Source organism: Hyperoodon ampullatus (assembly GCF_949752795.1).
Source record: "Hyperoodon ampullatus genome assembly, chromosome: 11".
NCBI lineage: Eukaryota > Metazoa > Chordata > Mammalia > Artiodactyla > Ziphiidae > Hyperoodon > Hyperoodon ampullatus.
The window spans coordinates 82,328,080-82,351,951 of NC_136924.1; the positions used below are offsets into that span (position 1 = coordinate 82,328,080).

The 23,872-nt window shown below is 36.1% G+C and overlaps 1 protein-coding gene across 1 annotated transcript in view; it reads left to right on the forward strand.

The window, feature by feature from the left end:
- Positions 1 to 919: 919 nt before the first annotated feature.
- KRAS (KRAS proto-oncogene, GTPase) overlaps positions 920 to 23,872 on the forward strand; it is a gene marked incomplete at its 5' end in the record, with an annotated part of 32,049 nt that continues 9,096 nt past the window's right edge. The window contains 3 exons of the mRNA XM_079715107.1: positions 920 to 1,030; positions 18,663 to 18,841; positions 19,811 to 19,970. Coding sequence (XP_079571233.1) covers positions 920 to 1,030; positions 18,663 to 18,841; positions 19,811 to 19,970 — 450 coding nt within the window. The remainder of the gene's footprint in view (positions 1,031 to 18,662; positions 18,842 to 19,810; positions 19,971 to 23,872) is intronic.

The window sequence follows — 23,872 nt, forward strand, 5'->3', positions numbered from 1 at the left end:
GCAGGCGGACTCTCAACCACTGCGCCACCAGGGAGGCCCCCAAAATACACCTTTTTAAAAATTCTCATTAAAAGTGTGCTTGTCTTTAAATATTATATAATTATATTTTTCTTGTGCAAAGTGCTATTTTTCAGCACTGATATAGCATTATAGATTGTGATTGATGCTCAGATCATCTGTACTGAATAGTTAGTTTAAAATTCTCGAAGTTCTCTTAGTTTTTACACCGTTATTTTCCCCAGCAGATAATGTACAGATTAAAGTGTCACCAGGTATCGTCCTTATCTGCTTTGGCATCTCAGTTTTTATTTTCCCAGTGTACTGTCCAGCTTTATTTGACGGTCCTCCCCCCACCCCCATCTGATTCTTGCTAACCGTCCAGGAGAACTACTATGATGATGCTTTTAAAAAGTTTTCTGTAGCTGTTGGCCCCAACAGAGGCACTCAGCATATCCACTGTAACTCTTAGGGGCCCGAGTCGATGAGGAATACTGTGGCGATAGCTGTCAGCAAGTTTTGTGTGGGTGTGTCCTCAGGGTATAGAGCAGTGTGCCTGACACTTGTACTGAGTGAAGTCATGGCCTGCTCCTTCGAGAGCCATTACCTGCTGCCGAAGAGCAGACGGGCTCTTGGGATAGAGCAACCTGAATCCAAGGTAAAAGAACTATGTACTCCGAATGAGTTTTTCTCAAATGCTGATGGAGGAGTTGGTCAACGAAGTACAATTCATTACAATACACATCTGTAGTCATCTGGAGTTTTGTCATTGAATTTTGTGAGGTATTTTGAAATAATGTTCCATATAAAGGTGAACTTGTGTTAAGAGGTATTGATAGAGTGTTTGGGTTATATTAACCTCACGTGTGGCACATGTTCTAATTGAGTCACATTTCCATTTTTGTCATAAGGCCTGCTGAAAATGACTGAATATAAACTTGTGGTAGTTGGAGCTGGTGGCGTAGGCAAGAGTGCCTTGACGATACAGCTAATTCAGAATCACTTTGTGGATGAATATGACCCTACGATAGAGGTAAATCTTGTTTTCATATGCATATTGATGTGTGCAGGCCCATCCTTTGGGTACAAAAAAAGGTTTCTCTCATCATTTTCTGTGACTACTCATTACAAGGTAGTTATACTGATCATACTTTTCTTAAGTTATCTAAAATGTACTAGGATTTCAAGGCATGACTCTGATGTTATAAGTAACCATAGATATGAGACCCCAGCCTGTTTTCTCTCAGGACAATAATACTAGCTGTGGCGTTCACTCTGTGTTAGTGTATGTGCATTTTGATTGGAAGTGTATTTCAGTTTTCTCACAGGGTGAAAATGTGAATTTACATCTTATCTGTAAGATGAGACATATCTAACAGTCTTTTTCTTTTTTAATGTGCCTATTAATTTTTATGGGGTTTTGGTATTTTTTTTGGTATTTTGATGTCACATATAGAGTTGATTTATACTGGTGAAGTGTATTCATTTGATGATTGAATTAAAAACACTGAATTAGTAGTATTTTCGTATTTTCTCTTCACATTGAAGTAGTGGAGAACCTACAGCTACCTGATGCATTTTAGAAAGCTCATTCTTTGCGTTTATGTATATGTATATCAGGTGATATGTAAGAATACCATCACCAATCCTTACCTTTGCTTTACAGTCCTTTTTCAATTTATTCAAGGCAATGTTAGAATTGTTTTTTTATTACAAATTGATTAATGAATAATTTTCAGACTTTTTCAGTTTCATAAAAATGTACCAAAGGAATGGCCAGCAGCAAAATGATAGACTAAAGGCCTAGCAGAGACCTTGAGAGGTCACGTAGTATGTTTCCCACTGCCTTCTGGCAGCACTATACTCAGATGATCTCAAGCAGATAAGGATTTATTTAATCCCAAAGACCTGCAAGAGGGAGTGGCACACAACTGTCCTTGTTAACTAATTTCCAGAATGTAATTATTAGCGTATTTCCTGCATAATCTGAATCTTCCTGTGAAGTTTAACATAATATCAGCTCATCTTTGAAATAGATTTATGTTATTAGATTATTTCTTAGACTTCTTTACCCCAGGGTAAGCAATCCTAATCCCTTAGCTTTTATTCTAGACCTGATACACCAGTTTTTTTAATCAGCTCTGAAAAATTTCCCATAATTTTCTCTGAGTCCCAAGCTGTAGGGTCTAGAATAGGTCAAAAATGCCCTGTTAAGATACTGTGCCGTGTAATGTCTTAAAAAAAACAACACCTTGACTGCACTTAGGTAGGTTCTGAGGGCATTGTTGGCCTTGGGAAGATGTTTATGCGGTGTAGAACTTTGAGGATTGACACGGAAATGTTCATAAGGAAATGTCAAATATTTCTGGTACTGGAGGGAAAAAAATGAAGAAATAACCCTTATTTATAAAGATCTGATTTAAACATAGAAGCAGCTTTCATTTGGCTTCCAAGTTTAATAATTTGCATTAGTAAAAGGGAAGAATCTAACTGAAGTGGACCACCTATGTAATAGTCTCTCTGTATTTCCTCTTGGCAAGTCAATTCAATGCTAATGGTTTTGTTTATTTTTTACTTTGAGGAGGATTAAATAGTTCACCTATTTCTGAAGCCAAGGTTACTCGTCATACTCCACCATTTAAATTGGAAGTAAAAGAACATTTTAACAGAATTTAAGTTAAGCATGGCAGTTTTCCTGGGATTCTGGAATATGATTTTAGCAGAAGTGCCCTCCATCTTTTCTGAAAATCTAAAGAATTCTATTACACTCTGTTTCCTATCAGAGGTCAAGAATAATGTATAAGAATGTGATTAAAAAAAAAGGTTAGGAAACCTTTTGGTCAAAATTGTTAAAGCGCAATATAAATCTTAAAGAAATAAAGCTGAAAGTCAATCCTTTATTTTGGGGGAAGGTAAAAAAAAGTTTATAAACTCAGACCCATTAACTCTGATTATGATTTCTGCCAAACCAGAAGACTTGACCCAGGGAAGCATTGATTACCTGTGAACTTTGAAACTGACATTCCGTCACTAGTGTAGCCACCTGGAAAATGGTTATCAGAGATTGTCCCTTATCTCCCAAGTTACAGTGAGTCTCTGAGGGAACTGACACATTGAATTCTTGGTGTAGTTCAACTAGAAGAAAAGCAAGAGAATTTAGTAGTTTGTTTTTATAAGTGGTTAAACAAAAATACTGACATGGCGTTTTTGTAAAAAGTTGAAGGGTAGTGGGTATCACTACTGCTGTTAAGTTTCTGGTAGGTGAACAGTGTAGGTCAGAGAAAATAAGAGAGGTCATAGACTTTGCACATTTGGAGTTCTCATCAGTTTTTCTGCATTAAACAAATGGAGAGAAGTTTAGGAAAAAATTTTAATTAACTAATACCATATTTTCTAGTGGTTTAGAATTTTCAGAGATTTATATTGGGTCGGCCAAAAAGTTCGTTCGAGTTTTTCATAAGATGTTATGGAAAAACCCGAATGAACTTTTTTGCCAATCCAAAACTATGAGCTGGGTAAGGAAGGTGGTCATTGTTTCTTTCATTTTATCAATAAAATGGTGTCTGAGAGGTTGTAACTTGCATAAGGATACTTAAGCTAGCAAGTGGTGGAATTTTAAGTTTTCTGAGACCAGGTTAAGTGGAATTTCCACTGCACCCTTGTATAGCTTTTTAAAAATGAAAAATTAGCCTTCAAGCTAAAAATATTTAGTGTTGGAGGCTGATTCAGATTATTAATATATCAAAATTTGAACTTAGCGTACTATCTAATGGCATCTTAATAGCAGAGATATGATATAGAGTTAGGTATGACACATAGATGGAGCATGTTTATATTTGCACATGATGATCACCTTTACTTCTGTTCTGAAAAGATTTTACCTTTATCTTTTATGAAGCCCACTGAAGAGCTCCAAGAGATAACGAAATACCTTGTTAGTGGTGCAGGATTATTAAAAACTCAGTCCCCAAACACAATACCAGTCTAGAAATAGTATATGTTTTTACAGTTTGGAGATCATGTTATTATAAAAACATGTTCTCTGAAATGTGTTTTCTAAGGTAAAATTTGGTGGAAGCAGAAAAATGGAAGTAGAGATCAGAACTGTCATTTGGTCATTTACCAAATATATAACAAGTATCTACTGGCTACAATATAAAAATAGACATAGAAAGAAGTATTTTTTCCCAGTCTCCAATTCATTGACATCTGTATGCTTCTGTTAATGTGACATTTCTAATTCAGTCCATTATGCCCTTCTTTGATGAGACAGTTTTCTAGTCAGTAAGAAAGAATGGAGTCATAATTGGATTGATTTGTTCCATCTTTAGTGCTCTGAGCCGTGGAGTGTTTATTCACCAAGATATATCAGTTTCTCTTTTAAAAAATTTTTCCGTGTTAATTATGGAATTGCTGATTAAGGTATTTAAATTATAGAGAGAAAATTTGTAATACTAAACCAGTATTAAAGAGTGGTGTAAGAAAAGCACTGTTTAATATTGTAAGCTGTTATTTTTCTGTTTTTTTGGTTTTGTTTTTTAACATATGTATCAGTAGTTACTAACAAGGAATAGGTGGTGACTTTGCCCCTCGGGACATTTGGCTAAATCTGGAGATGTTTTTGGCTATCACAGCTTGAGGAGGGGGCTGCTACTGGCCTCTGTAGTGGGCAGAGGCCGGGGTTCTGTTATTCCTCCTGCAGTGCACAGGAGGGCCCCCCAGCAAATAATGACGGGGTCCAGAATGTCAGCAGTGCTGAGGTTGAGACCCCAATCCTGTACGTTACATATAGCTTTAAACGTCCTGTAAATTGTGAGGCTCAAGTCCCTGAATATGGTTTATGTTAGATTTTTTTAACATAATACAGATTTAAACCTTACATTTTCTAAACTAACAATATGTTATATTAGCATACACCAGCGTTCTGTTAAAACATTCTGTTTTTAAAACAAGGTACAACACAGCAGTTTTGTAAATCCATTTCTCTTCAAGACTGTGGCCACTCTCCCCCCCGCTTTCAAGTGAGTGCCCTCTACTGGTCAACTTATTTGCTTTTATAATAAAAAATGAAATCCTAAGTTTGGATATCTTTTCTTTTTAAACTGTGGGTATAATCAATTTATAACTATATAAATTTTATTTAAAAGACTTATTTTGTATAAGTAATGTTTTAACAACCTAAAGTGTCAAAAAAAATCTGAAGTATCAGTTTTACTTTGCTAATGTTATTAAGATTACTGTGCGGACCAGTTAGGCCTAACTAATTAAATATGTGGGTGAATATTTTTGACTAAGAAAGGAAATGTGGCAGTGTAGGAGAAAATCGGGTGGTGCCCTTGTTAGCACTGCTTGAGGTCGCTTTGTCTGAGGGAATGAGAAGGGGCACTGTGGCTCTGTGAATTTCTTTTCATGCACACAGGAGGTACCTTACAGAGTTCAGAGCTTAGTGATGTGTTACATGGGGTGTGAGGAAGGGCCTATTCGAAAGTGGCAAATTGTGAAAGTTCACATTTTGTAAATTTTTATAGGACTGTAGAATAGTTGAGAACGCCTGATTTTTAGAATAAACTAACACAAAATTCAGGCACTGTATTTAGGTCAATTTAAGAATAAGTATTTACTTAATAATAACTGTTGAGCCCTGAATGTTGAAAATTATTGGACACGTTTTGTTCTAACTTGGGTTTTTATAAATACAAAGCTTTAAAAACATGCAAATGAAAGTTGGCAATGGAAATAAATGAAAGGAAAAGAAAACTTTATCCTTTATCGTTTGGCGTCTCTTAAGAGTCTGGTTTAAGCAATGCAACTAATTTCTTAATTCCATAAATGTTATTAGTGCCTACAATGTACCATGCAGCCTTCCTATGGTCTAGAGATACACTGAGGAGCAAAAGGAACCGCATCAGTGCCTTCATGGAGGTTATTAGTCTTAGATGTATTTGGAGAGCAGTGTTTCTAGACAGTGATCCTAATTATATATAACTTAATTTAGAGGCTTTATGCTTTAGGAGGGCGATAGATTTCTTATATCTCTTAATTATATTGTCTCATAGTGCCTAGGTTTATGGAACAGTTATATTATTGTGATCTTAATGTAATAAAATTAGAAATGGGTAGTAAAACCAAAATATTTGAGAGGATTAAGTAGGGCTATATTGCTTACCTTAGGTAATTTTTGAACTTTCTATTTTGAAAATTTCAAACCTATGGAAAAGTAGTGAAAAATAGTACAGTGAATACCTCTTAACCTTTAAACTAGACATAGTTACTTTATGTGTGTGTGCCTGTGTATGTACACACACATACTTGAATACATATTATTTATTTTTGCTGCACTTTTTGAGAATAAGTTGCGTATGTTAGGACACTTTACCTCTAAACACAGGGGTCTGTGAACTATGGCCTGCCTGCTGGCCAAATACAGCCTGTGTCTGTTTCTGTAAAGTTTTATTGGGGCACAGCTGTGCTTGAGTGTTTACATGTTGTCTGTGGCTGCTTTTGCACTACAGTGGCAGAGCTGAGTGGCTGCAGCAGAGACCAAGTACTGTCTGGTCCTTTACGGAACAAGTTTGCTGACCCTCTTCTAACAATAAGAATAATTCATTGTATAACTACAACGCAGTGACAAAATTTAGGAAATTCAACATTGATACAATGTTTTATCTAACGTATAGTCCATATTCAAATTTTACCAGTTCCCAGAATGTGCTCTCAGCAATTCGTTGGTTTTTTTTTTTTCCTGATCCCAGGATCAAAAATCGTGTGTCATGTCTCACAATCTAGAAGAGTTTCTCAGCTTTTCTTAGTCATTCGTGACAGTGGCACTTTTTGAAGAATTCAGGCCAGTTGTTTTGTAGAATGTCCTCTCCTTTAGTTTTGTCTCATTGTTTCCTCTTGGTCAGATTTGGATTAAACATTTTTGGTAGAAATACTGTGTAAGTGATGTTATACCCTCCTTGGTGTATTACATCAGGAGGCACAAGATGCTGGCTTGTGCCATTATTGATGATGTTATGTTAACATTGGTTATTTGGTTAAGGTCATATCTATCAGTTGTCTCTCTGTAAAGGTATCTTTAGTTCTTTTATAATTAATATGTACTCTGTGGGGAGATACTTTGAGACTATAAATATCCTGTTCTCCAACATATTTGCACCCAGTGGGATGTAGTAGCCACTGCTAATTCTAACCAGAACAAACTACCACCATAGTGACTGCAAAGTGGTAGGTAATCTAACTCTGTCATTATTTCTACATTTATTTTTTGACATCTACCATAAGTAAGGTTTCTCTCTTTTCTCTTCCCTCTCCTTATTTATTTGGTTTGTCTTATTTGTATCCGTACAGACTCATGGATTCTTTGTGTGTGTGTGTGTGTGTGTGTGTGTGTGTGTGTGTTACACGGGCCTCTCACTGTTGTGGCCTCTCCCGTTGCGGAGCACAGGCTCCGGACGTGCAGGCTCAGCGACCATGGCTCACGGGTCCAGCCGCTCCGCGGCATGTGGGATCTTCCCGGACCAGGGCACGAACCCGTGTCCCTTGCATCGGCAGGCGGACTCTCAACCACTGCGCCACCAGGGAGCCCTGGATTCTTTTTTCATTTGATGTGTTAAAGTCTATTCTTGTCATTATTGATTTTGGTGCTCATATATATTTTTGATTTGGCCAGTGGAATCCCTTTCAAGCTGGCCTCTGACACATCCCCATCAGTTTTGACACATCCCCATCAGTTTTTGAGCTCTTTCTTACTTTCTGGCACAGTGTATTCCAGGTTCCCTTTGTTCTTTCCCTGTCCCTACCCTGGATTCAGCCATTTGTCCAGAGAGCCCTAATTCCTTTTACTAGGGAATGATATTTAGAAATTAAGTCCTGGATGTTAGGTGGTGTTGCTACTGAGTGTCACTGCTTCTAGACCCTTTCAACAGACAGAGCTAAGCAGTAGATTTTATTTAAAAATCATGAGTTCATTCTTCCTCCATGTCTTCTTTCTCCCATGATGAGAACACTGGTTCTACCTTGTATAAGTTTTAAAGTTAAATATTAGACAGCTATTGAAATAAAAATGATAATGTCAGTCAGCACAGATTGAATAATTTAACATTAGGTTAGCTTTTTTATTTGTGGAATTGGGATTAAATATTTTTCTCCACTGAGAGAAAAGTAGGGATCCTTTTCATTTTCAAAGTATTCTTAAACCATTTGGGAAAAGATTGAGCTATTTGGCTACATAAAGACGAAAACACCTTTAACAAAAATCCAAGACAGATGGAAACCTGGGAAAACTACTTGCATCATCTGTCAATCAGGAAGCGCTCCTGTATTTGAATTAGAAAAAAGCAAACATCCAAATAGGAAAAAAAAGGCATATAAATAGCCAACCTATTCACACTCACACAAAAAGTGCTGTTGAAACATATTAAAAGATACTTCATTAATGTAGAAATGCAAGTTCAAACAATAAATAACATCTTTTATTTTCATGTTGGCTAAGATTAAAATGATAACAGGCCTGGAAGGTATGGAAAATGTGTACTCTTTATGCTGTAGTGAGAGTATACCTTCTTATAAACTTTCTGGAGGTCATCAGTTTGGCAGTATGTATCAAAATGGAAACTACATGTCCTTTGACCAATTGATTCCACTTACAGAAATTTATCTGAAAGATTCAGTTGGATAAGTGTTTAAGATGTATACCCAGGAGTGTTATTGCAGTGTTGTTTATAATTTTTAAAAGTGGAAATAATCTACACATCTACCAGTAGAGAATAGGTGAGGTAAGTTATGGTATCTTTGTACAAATTATATTACACAGTTTTCAAAAAGGATTAGGTAGATCTATATGTACTGACATTCAAAAACTGTCCATTACGTAAGAGAAGCTGTTATCGTAGCACTTTGTGTAGAGTATGAGTCTGTTTATTTAAAAACGATGTGAATAGGTACTAAAATATGGTAGGACATATGCCAAACTCTGTAGTGTTTTGTTTTTTTGTTTTTTTTTTGCGGTACGCGGGCCTCTCACTGCTGTGGCCTCTCCCGCTGCGGAGCACAGGCTCCGGACGCGCAGGCTCAGCGGCCATGGCTCACGGGCCCAGCCGCTCCACGGCATGTGGGACCTCCCAAACCTGGGCACGAACCCGCGTCCCCTGCATCGGCAGGCGGACTCTCAACGACTGCACCACCAGGGAAGCCCTGTAGTGTTTTTTTTTTTTTAAATGAGCATATACTGTTTGAGAGGGAAAAATAAATCCTAATTTTTGAGGGAGAGGAGTCACTAGAGTATTAGATACCATCAGATTACTTCATATTTACTTTCTTCCCCCCTTTTTAAAACCTCAACAAATTGGATAATACAGATGTATTACAAATAAAGAGGTACAGTTAAAGGAATTGGTATTAGACCAATTGAAGAACAGCTGAGAGATATAATAATTCAAAATATGAAAATTATATTGACATCTGTAATTATTAAGATTGGATCCATGATTGATCCAGCCTTACATTCTGACCTTGGCATCAAGTGATAATTTATGGGAGAATGCCACATGACTTCAACAGGTTACAGATGTAGGCTTATAATATCCTTATTTTCAAAATGTGTTATGCAAATTTTCCTTGAGTTTATTCAGATTTTATCTCTTGGACATAGTACACATTTTATTCTCTCTAGTCCTAAGCTAAGATTCAACATTCTTATAATTTCAAATGTCCATTATTTAGTAAAGAAGTCTTTGTTTTCTTTATCCTTACTTCTAATGAATGTCTTAACCAAAAATTCTGTCATGAGACAGAAGGTGTTAAGCTCTTTTAACACCCTTGCTCCCTAATCAGTACAGAAATCCTTCATACACCTCAGAGTTTTACTCTTTTTCCCTGGAGCTTGTCCAGCTCCATTATATTTATTTTGAAATACAGTGAGTGGTTTTGGAAAAAGTAGTCCAAATGTAGATGTCCAGTGATTCTTATAAGGGCAAGATACTGCTGTTGCTGTACAGTTCCTAGTAGCCAGTGGCCTGCCCCCTACCCTTTGGGCCTGTAATAGCATGTACAATGTAAAATATGAAATAATACAGTTAACTTTTTAGAGCACTTTTTCATGGTCTTTAATCCCAACCTGTATACAAAGTCCTCTGCATTATTATTTACCCACTTTTACAGCAAAAGAAACAATAGCTTAGAGTAGACTAGAGATTAAGTAGTTTGCCCATACTCACACCGCAAGTAAGTGGAGTTCTGCAGGTGACACAGATTGAAGATTCAGGAGTGTATCTTTAGCCTACACTTCGGCCCTGAGCATCAGCCCTATATATCAAAGCTGCCTACAGGTCATAGCACCAGAGCAACCCACGAACATACGGAACTCACCATGCCCCAAACTGAACTCATCTTCCCCTGTCCCCTTCCCATTATGTTCCCATCTCTAAACAATAAGCTCTGCCATTAAAAAAGAATGGAGATGTAATTCACATAACATAAAATTCATCCTCTAAAGTATAGTTAGGTGGTTTTTAGTATATTCACAAAGTTATGCAACCATCACCCCATCTAATTCTGTCACATTTTTATCACCCCATACCAATTAGCAGTCACTCCCCAATCCCTTCTCCTGCCAGCCCCTGGCAACCATTAATCTACACTTTCTGTCTCTGTGGATTTGCCTGTTCTGAATAGTTCATGTAATTGAAATCATACAATATGTGGCCTTTTGTGTCTGGCTTCTTTCATGTAGGATAATATTTTCAAGGTTCATCTATGTTGTCACATGTTTCAATACTTCATTCCTTTTTATGACTGAATAATATTCTCTTGTATGGATATTTGTTTATGTATTCATCAGTTGATGGGCTTTGGATTGTTTCCTCTTTTTGGCCATCTTGAATGATGCTGCTGTAAACATTGCTGTAAGTGATGTATGAGGGTTGTTCTGTCAATTTTACCCGTTAAGTATTTCTCAAAACTGTTTAATCTTCTCCATCTTACTGCTTTTGCTGCCTTAGTTCAGGTTCTGTCATTTCTTTTATTTATTTTATTTTTGGCTGCGTGGGATCTTCCTTGCTGCACGTGGGCTTTCTCTAGTTGCGGCGAACGGGGGCTGCTCTTCGTTGCAGTGTGCGGGCTTCTCATTGTGGTGGCTTCTCTTGTCGCGGAGCATGGGCTCTAGGTGCGCGGGCTTCAGTAGTTGTGGCTCGTGGGCTCTAGAGCGCAGGCTCAGTAGTTGTGGCGCACGGGCTCAGTGGCTCCGAGGCACGTGGGATCTTCCCGGACCAAGGCTCGAACCCATGTCCCCTGCATTGGCAGGCAGGTTCTTAACCACTGTGCCACCAGGGCCAGGTTCTGTAATTTCTTGTAAAAGTTTCCTAAACTCATCTCCCAGCCTCCAGACTGGTCTCATTTGTCATAATAATGCTAACAGTGGACATTGTTGATCTGATCCTCCCTCCTACTTAAAAATCTTTTCGTGATTTAGTATAAGATGAAGTTCAGAACTTAAGATGGCATATTAGACCCTCCATAAGCTGGCCTCTGCTTGATGGTGCAGTTTCAGTTCTACTTACCTATAATCCCTCTAAGCTAAAATTGTGTTGAACTTCTTGGTTCCATGTATTCAACATGCTGTTTCCTGGTTTTGTGCATTCTCTTTGCTCCTTCCTGCCTGGAGTGGCCCTCCTGTCTTTCTTAATTCATACAAGCAAAGTTGATGTCTTCTCCTGTTTGTCACCATTGTACTTTGTTCTCCATAAGGTGTTGCATTTATTTCATTGTGTTTAAATTACTTGTTTACATTCATATCTCTTCCACCAGACCTAGCTCTTTGAGGTTAGAAACTATAATGCCTGGCACAGTATATGACATCCAGAAGATTTTTACTAAGTGTTCCTGTGATGTAAGGGAGAATAGAGTAGGTAGGTGGGAATGAACTAACAAATAAGCCTGTGCTTATATATCCCCAATTCCTTGTTTCTTTCCTGTTATAATTCTAACATACCGGGCTATTGTACATGTTTTTAGCTGTCTTTGAGAACTAGCTGTGTACAACAACTTTTGATGGTTTATAACCAATAGTGTAACACATTATTCTGTGATAGATTCAAATAATCTTTTAGAAGAGTAACAAAATATCTGAGCATTAAGAGGGTAAAAGTAAGTTCACGTTTTTTCCTATAGGTGTTATTTAGCAGTACATGAAAAATACTTATAATAACACATTAAGAAAATCTTGGGGGCTTCCCTGGTGGTGCAGTGGTTGAAAGTCCACCTGCCGATACAGGGGACGCGGGTTCATGCCCCGGTCCGGGAGGATCCCACATGCCGCGGAGCGGCTGGGCCCATGAGCCATGGCCGCTGAGCTTGCGCGTCCCGAGCCTGTGCTCCACACCGGGAGAGGCCACAGCAGTGAGAGGCCCGCGTACCGCAAAACAAAAAACAAAAAACAAAACAAAAAAAAGAAAATCTTATAAACATTTCAAAAGTAAATCCTCAAATAATACTTCAGCTGACATTTCCAGCAGTCCTGTCCATATTTACAAGAGCATCTGATGGAATCAGCAGCATGAAGATGGAAATTAAACGGGATAAGGCTTGTAATATGCTTATCATAATATCCAACATATAAATAAGGGCTCAGTAAATGTTGGCTGTCATAATTACTATTAATAGTAATATGGTTACTTTTAGTAAAAGGTACTAATTTTTTTTTTTTTTTTTTTTTTTACTATACTATGTCTTCCCATGACAGGGTTAACTTTAACTGCCTCAGTTGGAAAACTAAATTGAATATGTTGACATATGAACATACTGAGTAACTTGGTTACTGTTAATTATAATAGAAAAATGACAAAATGATGTCCTGGTCAGTGAGTGTATCTCATTCTCAAAAGATATAGTCTTAACTTTCGAAGTCCTCCATTGGGTCTGCAGATGAGTTTCTGTACATAAAACAACACTTGAAGGCATGTTAATAAATTGGAAAACACTTTAAAAAAATTAAGCCAGTACAAAAAAGACAAAAATTCCAAATGGGCAAAGGACACAGGTAATAGGAATAAATATGAAAAAGAAAAACTATGTAACATTACAAGTCCTCAAAGAAATAGATATTAAAACAATAGGATTTTTGGTCTAACAAGCTGACAAAAATAAAAATATGAAACCTGTTGTTGAGTGAGTGGTGATGGAATGGGTACACCCTTAATGCCATATGGAAAAGTAATACCATGAGTGTCATGTGCACCCCAAACCAGGTTTTCCCTATCTTAACATTCTGCCACATTTGCTTTAGATCCTCTTTTCTTTTTCAAGATATAAAACTTAATACAGTTAAAGGCCTCCGTGTTCTCTGTAATCTTATTCTCTTCCCTCCCCAAAATGTTTAAAAACCTCTATATATTTTGTTTATATTTTGACATTAATAGTAATTAAAATTTTTAATATTATATAAAACTTGCTTGGATACATTTATTAAAATACTCTTAATGTATAATTTTAAAATTTACAGCTTCATTGTTTTAATATAATTTATAATATCTTAAACTTGTGTTTATTTTTACAGTGTCTGCATATATTTACATTGAATGGGTTTATTCATTTCTTCAACAGACAGTACTGATTACCTGCTGTGTTTAAGACTGACACTCAGGGTGCATAGTGGTGAGCAAAACAGATGTGAGCCCTACCATCAGGGAGTTTAAAGCCAAGTAGGGGGTATAGACTTGAACAATTACACATAAATACATAGTTACAAATTATAATAGGATCACCAGCTGCTATGTGGAGAATAGACTGTAGGAGTAACAACAACTGCTAGGAAGCAGTTGCAGGAGATTGCATGAGACAGTCACACTGGACTAGGGTGATGGTGGTGAGTGCTTGGATTTGGAGTATGTTTTGAAAATAGATAAACGGCATAAGATTGTGGGTATTAAGCGCCTATGTAATTTTTTTTTATGGTATGATGATTTAGGATGCCATGTTAAGTATATCTCCATTTTAGCTATCATTTTAAAAAAATAAACCATATTTTCTTAGCATCTCTTACCAGAAGTGGCATTACTGTGTCAAAGGCTATGAACATTGGTATGGCTCTTGATAAGTACTGTACTTGCTTTCCAAAAGGATTGTACCTGTTACTGTATCACCAGAAATGCTTGACTTCTATGTTTAACTTTTGCCAGCATAGTGTATTTCATTTAGAAAAGTTTTTTTTTTCTTTCTCTCTTTTTTTTATTTCCTACTACTTCAGTAAATTAAAAAAATAGTACTTTAGTTGGGAGTAAGGGGAAATCTATGGAATAACTTTCCTTCATTTAATATTTTATTATGTTGAGTTAGTTTTTAAGTGGCTTTCTTTTATCCTAGTTTCCAAAGGATGTTAGTAACCTATGTATCTGATCTAAAAGTTTATTCTGTTTGAAAGGCTGGAAATAATACTAATTAAAAATGTAAAGTCTTGATTCTTTTCTTGCTCTGTCTTTAACTAGTTTCATTGTGGAATTTATGTGGTTTTAAACTGGTTAGGCTTTGATAACCTGTACTTTATCAGTGATTTTTTTTAATATAAAAGGAATAATATGTGTTGAGAGTACTTTAGATTTGTGGTAAGGTATTTTATTAGCTTAGAGCAGGGGTTGGCAAAATGTAAAGGGTCAGTTGGGTCTTTGTCACATAATCTTTGTTGTTGTTGGTTTTTTTTTTTTTTTTTTTTAAGCCGTTTAAAAACTGTTCTTGGCTCATAGACCATACAAAAACAGGTGGGCAGGATTTGGCCTGTGGGCCACAGTTTGCTGTACCCTTATTTAGGCTCTCATGTTGGGAAAGATTCTACATTGATGCATACATTTTTTTCTACTTCCATATACTTTTTTTCTTCTGGCTAAACAAAATCTTTAGTATTTACATATCATTTTTGTTGTGCTTGCTGTCTGCTTTGTCTTAAAACCTGTCATTTCTTTTCAGATCAGATTTCGCCATTTAACACTTTTGTTCTTAAGTTTTTACCAAGTTGCACTGCCTTTTTATATAGCTCAGTGACTAATTATGCTTCTAAGGATGACTGTAGTTAAAGTTAACTTGGGGGCTTCCCTGGTTGCGCAGTGATTAAGAATCTGCCTGCCAATGTGGGGGACATGGGTTCGAGCCCTGGTCCGGGAAGATCCCACATGCCATGGAGCAACTAAGCCCGTGCACCACAACTACTGAGCCTGTGCTCTAGAGCCCGCGAGCCACAACTACTGAAGCCCGTGCTCCTAGAGCCCGTGCTCCACAACAAGAGAAGCCACCGCAATGAGAAGCGCGTGCACCTCAACGAAGAGCGGCCCCTGCTCACCGTAACTAGAGAAAGCCTGTACACAGCAACAGAGACCCAGTACAGCTAAAAATAAATAAATAAAATATGTAAATTTATTTTTTTAAAAAAGAAATGCAAATAAATAAATAAATAAATAAAATTAACTTGGGAAATACTGAATTTTTAACCTAAACCTGTTATTTGTAATCAGCAGATTCTTCCTCATTGTTTATAGGCAGGTTGTAGATTACTTTTTTTCAATAACAGAATGTGACTCAGAATTTTGCTTTCAATATCTTTGGGGTTTAGAAGGGAAAAGTTAATAGGAATGAATAGGGACTGCTTTCCCAGTTTCTCAGTCCCTTTGATGGAGTGTTCATCATGGGAATATGCTATGAAATGCATGCAGAAACTACTAATATTTCACAGTGTATACTTTTGAAACACAAAGTGTTTGAAAATTTTGTAAATGGGAGTTCACTGAGGTATACATCTTAGAGGCGATACCTGTGGGCACATGTGCGTAATCCTCCAGCCACACCTTAGGTATAGATTTGTGTGGCTCCAGAAGCTATAGTCTTTAATTTCATTGTTGATAGAAAATTTTAAAGATTAAAGAAACCATTAACCATAAGGTTAACTTCAGCTAGTACTGGTAAGTGAAGAACGCAAGGTGACAGCAGTAGGTGAGGAAAAGTCTTTCGTCTGTTTCACATGTGCTGTCGCCACACCGGGGTAATGAATGGATTGACTCCAAGAAACTGTACTTTGCTCTCAATTCCTGCTCTTTCATTCTCCAAAAACAGTGGTTTTCAGTTTATAATATACAGGAGTTCTTTCAAGGATCAATAGTTAATTAAAGGAATAGGCTAAAATAAAATGTCAACCAAATGTTCAAACCTTTAGTCAAGAGCTTCTTGTTTAGAAAATTAAATATCCATCCTTTTTTTTCTGACTGTTGAGATATTTGGTTTTTATTTTAGAAAATTTGGAAAATACAGTTTACTTTAAACGATAAGCGCGAGATCATTCTAATATGGTAATCTTTCACACTTTTTAAAATTAAAAGGCAAAGAAAGAATACATTTAAAATAATATCTATTACCACAAAAAAAGGTAAGCAAGAGATCAATTATTTCTTAGATTAATTACCTCCATCAGAGACATACCCTTTGTTAACATTTTGATGTACATACCACCACGAGTTTTTTAATATATGTACAGATACATTTATACATATGTGTAGAGATATTTTATTGGGATCATGCTACATGTGTATCTTTGTATTCTCCTTATGCTGTGAACAGTTTTCAAACACTTTACCAAAAACATGATTTTTAATGACCATTTTCTTAATGATAGATTGGTCTGCGAAGTAATTCATGAACTAAGGGTGGAACAATAAGAAACAGTGTCCTTGGGCTTTTACTTTATACCCATTATTAGCCCTGCCTCTGACTCTATGACTTCACCTTGCACCAGCCCTTTTCCTTATTTTTTGAAGCCTATTTTGGCAGGCAGTATGTGAAATCTTTTAGGCGTATTAATCAAAAGTCAGAGGAAAATCAGATTTTCATTTCAAGATTCAGTTATGTCACCTACCTTCTTTCCTTTACACCGTCTTAGAGTTGCATGGTCTCTAAGACATCCATCTCTTTCTCTCTCCTTCAACCACTCCCTCTCTTTTTTTTTTTTTTTTTTTTTTTTTTTTTTTTTTTTTTGCGGTATGTGGGCCTCTCACTGTTGTGGCCTCTCCCGTTGCGGAGCACAGGCTCCGGACATGCAGGCTCAATGGCCATGGCTCACGGGCCAAGCCGCTCCGCGGCATGTGGGATCCTCCCAGACCGGGGCACGAACCCGTGTCCCCTGCATCGGCAGGCGGACTCTCAACCACTGCGCCACCAGGGAAGCCCTACTCCCTCTCTTTTTACTAGAGGTCTCACAGAATTTGCAGACAGAACAATCATTCTCTTTAGCATTATCATAGTATCTATCTGGCTGTTAAATATTGTTCCCAGGACTGCAGAAATGGATTTAATAAGGGCATTAAAATTCTCAGTATTGACCATTCTCTTATGTATTCCTTTGACTATAAATAAAATAGATGCATGACACTTTTGTAAGTTGCTTGATTTTTCTTGCCACCTAAATCATCCAGAATAACAGTAGTTGGTAGAGCTATCCCATTTTGTAAAAATTATTTTCCTTTACAGAGAATTTGCGTCTTTTTGTTATTAATCTATGCACTTGCATTGTTGAATCTCTGTGTAATACCTTTTTTTAAAAAAAAAAAAACTTTTTTTAAACTGTGGTAAGATACACGTAAAATTTATCATTGCCTTTTTTTTTTTTTTTTTTTTTTGTGGTACGCGGGCTTCTCACTGTTGTGGCCTCTCCCATTGCGGAGCACAGGCTCCAGACGCGCAGGCTCAGCGGCCATGGCTCACGGGCCCAGCCGCTCTGCGGCATGTGGGATCTTCCCGGACCAGGGCTCGAACCCATGTCCCCTGCATTGGCAGGCGGACTCTCAACCACTGCGCCACCAGGGAAGCCCTATCATTGCCATTTTTAAGTGTACGGTTTAGTGGCATTAAGTAAGTTCACAGTATTGGACAACCATTAGCTCTATCTGTTTCCAGAACTTTTTCATCATCCCAAACTGAAACTCTGTGTCCATTAAACAACAATTCTCCAACTCCCCTCTCCTCAGCCCCAGGTAACCGCTATTTTATTTTTTGTCTCGGTGACTTTACCTATTCTAGGTATCTCAGTATAAGTGGAATCACAGAATGTTTGTCTTGCTGTGTCAGACTTATTTCACTTAGCATCATGTTTTCAGTGTCCATCCACGTTGTGGACTGTATCATAATTTCATTCCTTTTTATGGCTGAACAATATTCTACTGCGTGTGTGCGTGCTCCCCCCCCCCATTTTGTTTATCCATTCATCTGTTCAGTGAACACTTGGGTTGCTTCTACATTTTAGTTATTATACATAATGCTTCTCTGACCATCGGCATACACGTGTCTGAGCTTCTGCTCTCGGTTCCTTTGTTTCTATACCTGGAATGGAATCGCTGGATCCAGTTTCCCCTGCACCCTCACTGGCACTTGTTATTTTCCTTTGTTTAAAAAAATAGTCAACCTAATGGGTGTGAAGTGGTAGCTCATTGTGGTTTTGATTTGCAATTCCTGAATGATGTTGAGCATCTTTTCATGTGCTTATTAGCCATTTGTGTATTTTCTTTGGAGACCTGTCTATTCACGTACTTTGCCCAAATTTGAATTGGGTTGTTTTTTTGTTCTTAAGTTGTGTCTAACACCTTTTTAGAAGTAAAAGGTGCACCATAATAACCCAGACTGTGTTTCTCCCTTCTCAGGATTCCTACAGAAAACAAGTAGTAATTGATGGAGAAACCTGTCTCTTGGATATTCTCGACACAGCAGGTCAAGAGGAGTACAGTGCAATGAGGGACCAGTACATGAGGACTGGGGAGGGCTTTCTTTGTGTATTTGCCATAAATAATACTAAATCATTTGAAGATATTCACCATTATAGGTGGGTTTAAGTTGAATAAAATAAGTTGACATTGAGGAGTAATTGTATCTTCCATTTATTGAGTCTTTGCTAACTGCCATGCACAAATTTGCACAAATTAATTTAAATTTTAAAATAATTTTTGTTAGATAGGTAATATCCCTGATTTACAAGTGAAATTCTTAAGGATTAGAGCAGTTGAACAACTTGTTCCAGATCACCTAGTAGTAGTGTTAGAATTGAAAGGTAGGCCTGTTTGAGAAACAAGGCTTTAAGCTAGATCCATCATAAAAATGAAAACCATGAACAAAAATGTGAAAAGATAGTTGAGATGGCACCACTCAAATAGCCTTAAAAATCTGTATAGTGTAGAATTTCTTGGAATCAGATAAATGTTGGCCTTAGATAATTAAGGAAAAAAACACAACTCTGAAGTTATAAGATTGAAGTATTAGAGCAATACAGTTTTTAAAGAATCTCAACAAATTTGCATAAAAGCGACTACTTTTATTAAAATGTTCATATAGAAATCAGAATCTTTCCACTTGGTGCTCTCTTTTTTAAGAACGAAGGTAAAGCATTATGTTAATGTTGTAATTCATATTTTTATAAAAACATTCTATATGTGTACATTTAACAACATATATAGTATATGTTTCTAAGATTATAATTTTAAAAATTAGGCATAGCACTTTTTTGGCCTAGAATTTTCCAATATTTCTGTTTTATTGTAACCTACCTGCATATGAACCTACTAGATTGTAGTTTTACTATATTTCTAGGTATCTGATCTTTTAAGAGACATAGAAGTTCTCTGTTTAGGATAGAGAAAAATAACTAGAAGGAGGAGAAAGGAAAATTTGGTGTGATGGGAACTAGGAATTACATTAAAAGTCTTTTAACCACATTTTATGAGACAAAGTTATGAATAGTTTTTGAAAGATTTTTGTTACTAATTCCTCTGATGTAACTTTTTTTTTTCCTCCCCAGAGAACAAATAAAAAGAGTTAAAGACTCTGAAGATGTACCTATGGTTCTAGTAGGAAATAAATGTGATTTGCCTTCTAGAACAGTAGACACAAAACAGGCTCAGGACTTAGCAAGAAGTTATGGAATTCCTTTTATTGAAACATCTGCAAAGACAAGACAGGTAAGTAAATTTGTAATAAATACAAATCTGTTCTCTCAAACTATATCAAGTGATTTTAATCATTAATCACTATTTACTAATATATATTCTAATAATGTCATTTTGGGAGCAGGGGGCATGAATATTAATAAATGTACATACTGATAGCATAACTTTTATATGAGTTGATGTAATTTATCAATTTTCTTCCATTATAGTAAAATAGGAAATATAACAATATTTACTTGGTAAATGTTCTCTTAAGGATATGAGAGGGCAGCACTTCTTATTCCAGTGTCCATGGTATTATCTTTGGCTTTGGCTTTTTTCTACGTTGAACAGTTCAGCACATGTTATAGTCAGGATTCGAGAAACGTGGGAATTTTTTTTTTTACCGTTTTATTTATAAAGTCAAAGAACAGGGAAACAAATTTTGAGTTTCCTATTTTCGAAGTGCTTTTAAGAGTATTATGTCATATGTTTCTAGATTAAATTTTGTTGTATTTGAAGAATTTTACTTAGGTAGAATTTTTTTTTAAAGGATATATTTTTCAGGAAAGCTTTTATTAATGCAAGAGAATATTTAGAAAGTAAATAGAAATTCTCAGTTATTCATTTACTGTGTTCTGAGAAAGAAAGAACACCAGATTGATCCTGAATCTTGTTTCAGAAACTATCTTTATTTTAAAAGTAACTTTTTCTCTAGGTAAAATAAAATAATTGATATTATTTAGCCTTATTTGTATGAAATAAGAGTTTAACATACAGAAAAAATGAATTCCTAGAAAGGAAAATATAAGGTTATGATGGAATATTAATATGTTCCATACAAGATGAACATTTGTTTGGGGCCTTGTCTGGTTATTTGAACCTATGAGCCCAGAAAACCAATTTCATGGAATTTAACTTTATAATGCTAGAAGTTAAGAAGAGTGATGAACAACTTATTACATGGTTAAACTTATAAAAACACCTTCTAGACCTTTCACTGAATTTTGTAAAGGGGTAAAAATTTTAAAGTAAACCATCATTCAGCTAGTATATATGTCTGTTTCCCTAGTGGAAGATCATACATACCACTTTCTAGTTGTACAAATTTGGTACACAGTGAAAAAAAACAATGAATTCTGTTTTAAGTCTTCATTTTGGGATTAAAAGCTGAATTAGAATAGTTTTTGACCATAATACAGATTATCTCATTCTAAAACCTGATTTATAAGTTAGAGAAATACTTGGTGTATACATTCCTTCACTTTACTTTGGAGGAATTAAGATTTCATTCATATCATTCCCAGGTCCCAAAGACTGGGAAGAGGTTTGGGTTTTGTCTTCTTTGTGTTGGTCTTCTCTGACCGTACTCCGTGATTTCCCTTGGGAGGTACTCAGAAAACATGATTATAATATTATAACTTTTTTTCCCATTTTTGTATGAAACATTTTCAGATATAAAATTGAAGGAATTTTATTGAAAACATTTGCAAACCTACTACCTAGATTATACTATTAACAGTTTATTAACTGGTATTAGTTGTAACTTTTAAAGTATACATTTTAGACTAGTGGACACATTAGTTTACACTGTACAAAGAAAAGAAAAACTCTAAGACTTTGCCTGATGTTGTAAAGGGTTGCAAATAAAGCAGTGCTTCTCATACTTTAATATGCACAAGAATCAACTGGGCTTCTTACTCAAATCCAGATTCTAATTCTGAATTAGAATTAGGGTCTAGGTTGGAACCTGTGATTCTGCATTTTTAGGAAGCTCTCGGGTGGTGCTGACTTTGGTACATGGACCACATTTGGAGTAGAAAGGTAATAAAGGACAGTAAGAGGAAGTCTTGTTATTCCTGCAGTGTTGCCCTCCACTCTCATTTGATAAAATAATAGCTCTGTCTTCTTTCCTTGTTGTATGGTTACTATCTCAGAAGTACTGTTGATTCTTAAGTGTTTGACATTAATGCTTTAATATACCACAGCATTCATAACTAATCTAGAAAACTACCTAGTTTCCTTTTAAAATAGATTTTTAGGTTTTATACTGGTTTTGGGGGGGGCGGTTGGGGGGTTTTGGGTAGGGAAGGGGATGTAGTGTGTGTGATACCAAGTGGATTAACCTAAATTTGCTTTGTAGACATTTTTATGGATCATCCAGAAAAAATATACAGTGATACAATACAAAGGAATACTTGTACTTTATTTCTTAACCTTCTAGCACTCAGCTTTTCTTATATTTATGTCCTGTTTTATTGATATCGTTATGTAATTTATGTTGCTAAACTATAACAGATATTTAGTTTCCTAGATACTTGATTTCTCTTTATTACATGGACTTGTTGATTTGCCTTTCATCTTTCTCTGTTGAAATTAATTTGATATTTGCATGCTTTTAGAAGACTTTAAAGAATTATTCCAAGTAACTGAGAAAATGAAATATGTAAATTTTTATAAATTTTAATTTACCTCCAGTTTTTGTGAAAATTTGAAGCCCTATTTTCTGCAGAGTGTTTTGTTACTCATCTGCTATTACTTATTTATTATTTGAACAAAATGAATATGCATATCCTTGTTGTATTTTATCAGCAGCTACTCGCTTCATGCCCTAAGCTTTGGTCTTGAGCACGAACCTAAAACACAAACAACAAAAATTATTTTCAAGTTAGCAGGAACAGGACATTCATTTAGAACTTTCATAGATATAAGTCAGGGGCTGGCAAACTTTTTCTGCAAAGGGCCAGATGATAAATATTTTAGGCTTTGTGGGCCACAGGTGGTATCAGTTGCATTTTTTTTTCTTACAATCCTTTAAAAATGCAAAAATCACTCAGCTTGTGGGCAGTACAAAAATATAGGCTGTGGCTGCATTGGGTTTGTGGGTTGTAGTGTGCTGACCAAGTTGTAGTGTGCTGACCGTTGATTCTCTGGGGAACTGTATTCTTTGGCTAGACATAAGAAGTTAGGTCAGACTTTCAACTTAAATTTTACAAGCTAACATTAGGAATTTTAAAATTTATGTATTCTGTGAAAGAGAAAGAGGAGTTTTACTCTAGTCTTTTTACAGGTAAGGGTTGTAGACTATATATTTTACCAACTTAATTACTTTCTTATTTTTAAAAAGCCCATTTTATGGCTAGAATACAGTGAATTATATTTTTAACTATCATTTTAGTCCACATCTGAAAGGTCAAAGTAGTTTTTATTTTCTGCAAGTATGCTGTATGTGGTCCCTGTGTTCCTAGTGTATAAAGGCTGCTACCTAGGTCACATCTATCTGGGCAGTTAGTAATTGACATATTTTTCTGGCCTCTTTGGGCAGTGTATGGCAGTGTTTGCAAAGGCTGTTGAAACCAAAACGTTGACACCGTGGTAATCAGCTGTGTGTTTTCCAGTCTGCTAAAATCAAAAGTGGGGATCATTCAGTAAAGCAGATGACAAAAGCAGAATTCTCTGAGTATCTGCTACTCCTGATTCAGCTTTTTTGCTTTCTGGAGGTCTCAATTTGAGCATTATGTGAAAATTTGTTTTACGAACTTAAAAATGTTGAGTAATTAATTTTCCGGGTTTTGTTGTTAATTTCTAGATGCTTAAATTTAGTTGTTAGAAGACCTCCATTAAAGAAAGCTTATCATCAAATTATGTTAACAAAGCAAACCAAACAAAAAAACTTTGTGCCATATTTCTCTGTTTAATAATAGTTGGGTTTCTGTACATAAGATCAATAATTTGAACTTTGCTGTTTATGAGTTAAAACTAGACAAAACAAGTACTGAGCACCTGCTGTGCACCAGTGCATAGTATAGCCTCCCAAGTAGTAGTATTGCTGCATTTCAGTAGTTCCTGAGGTGAGCTGTTGTTTGGCAAGGTTTCTTTCCAATTCAGTGATGCAAAGTTGCTTTTTAGAATACATCTTGTTCCTCCCATTCCTC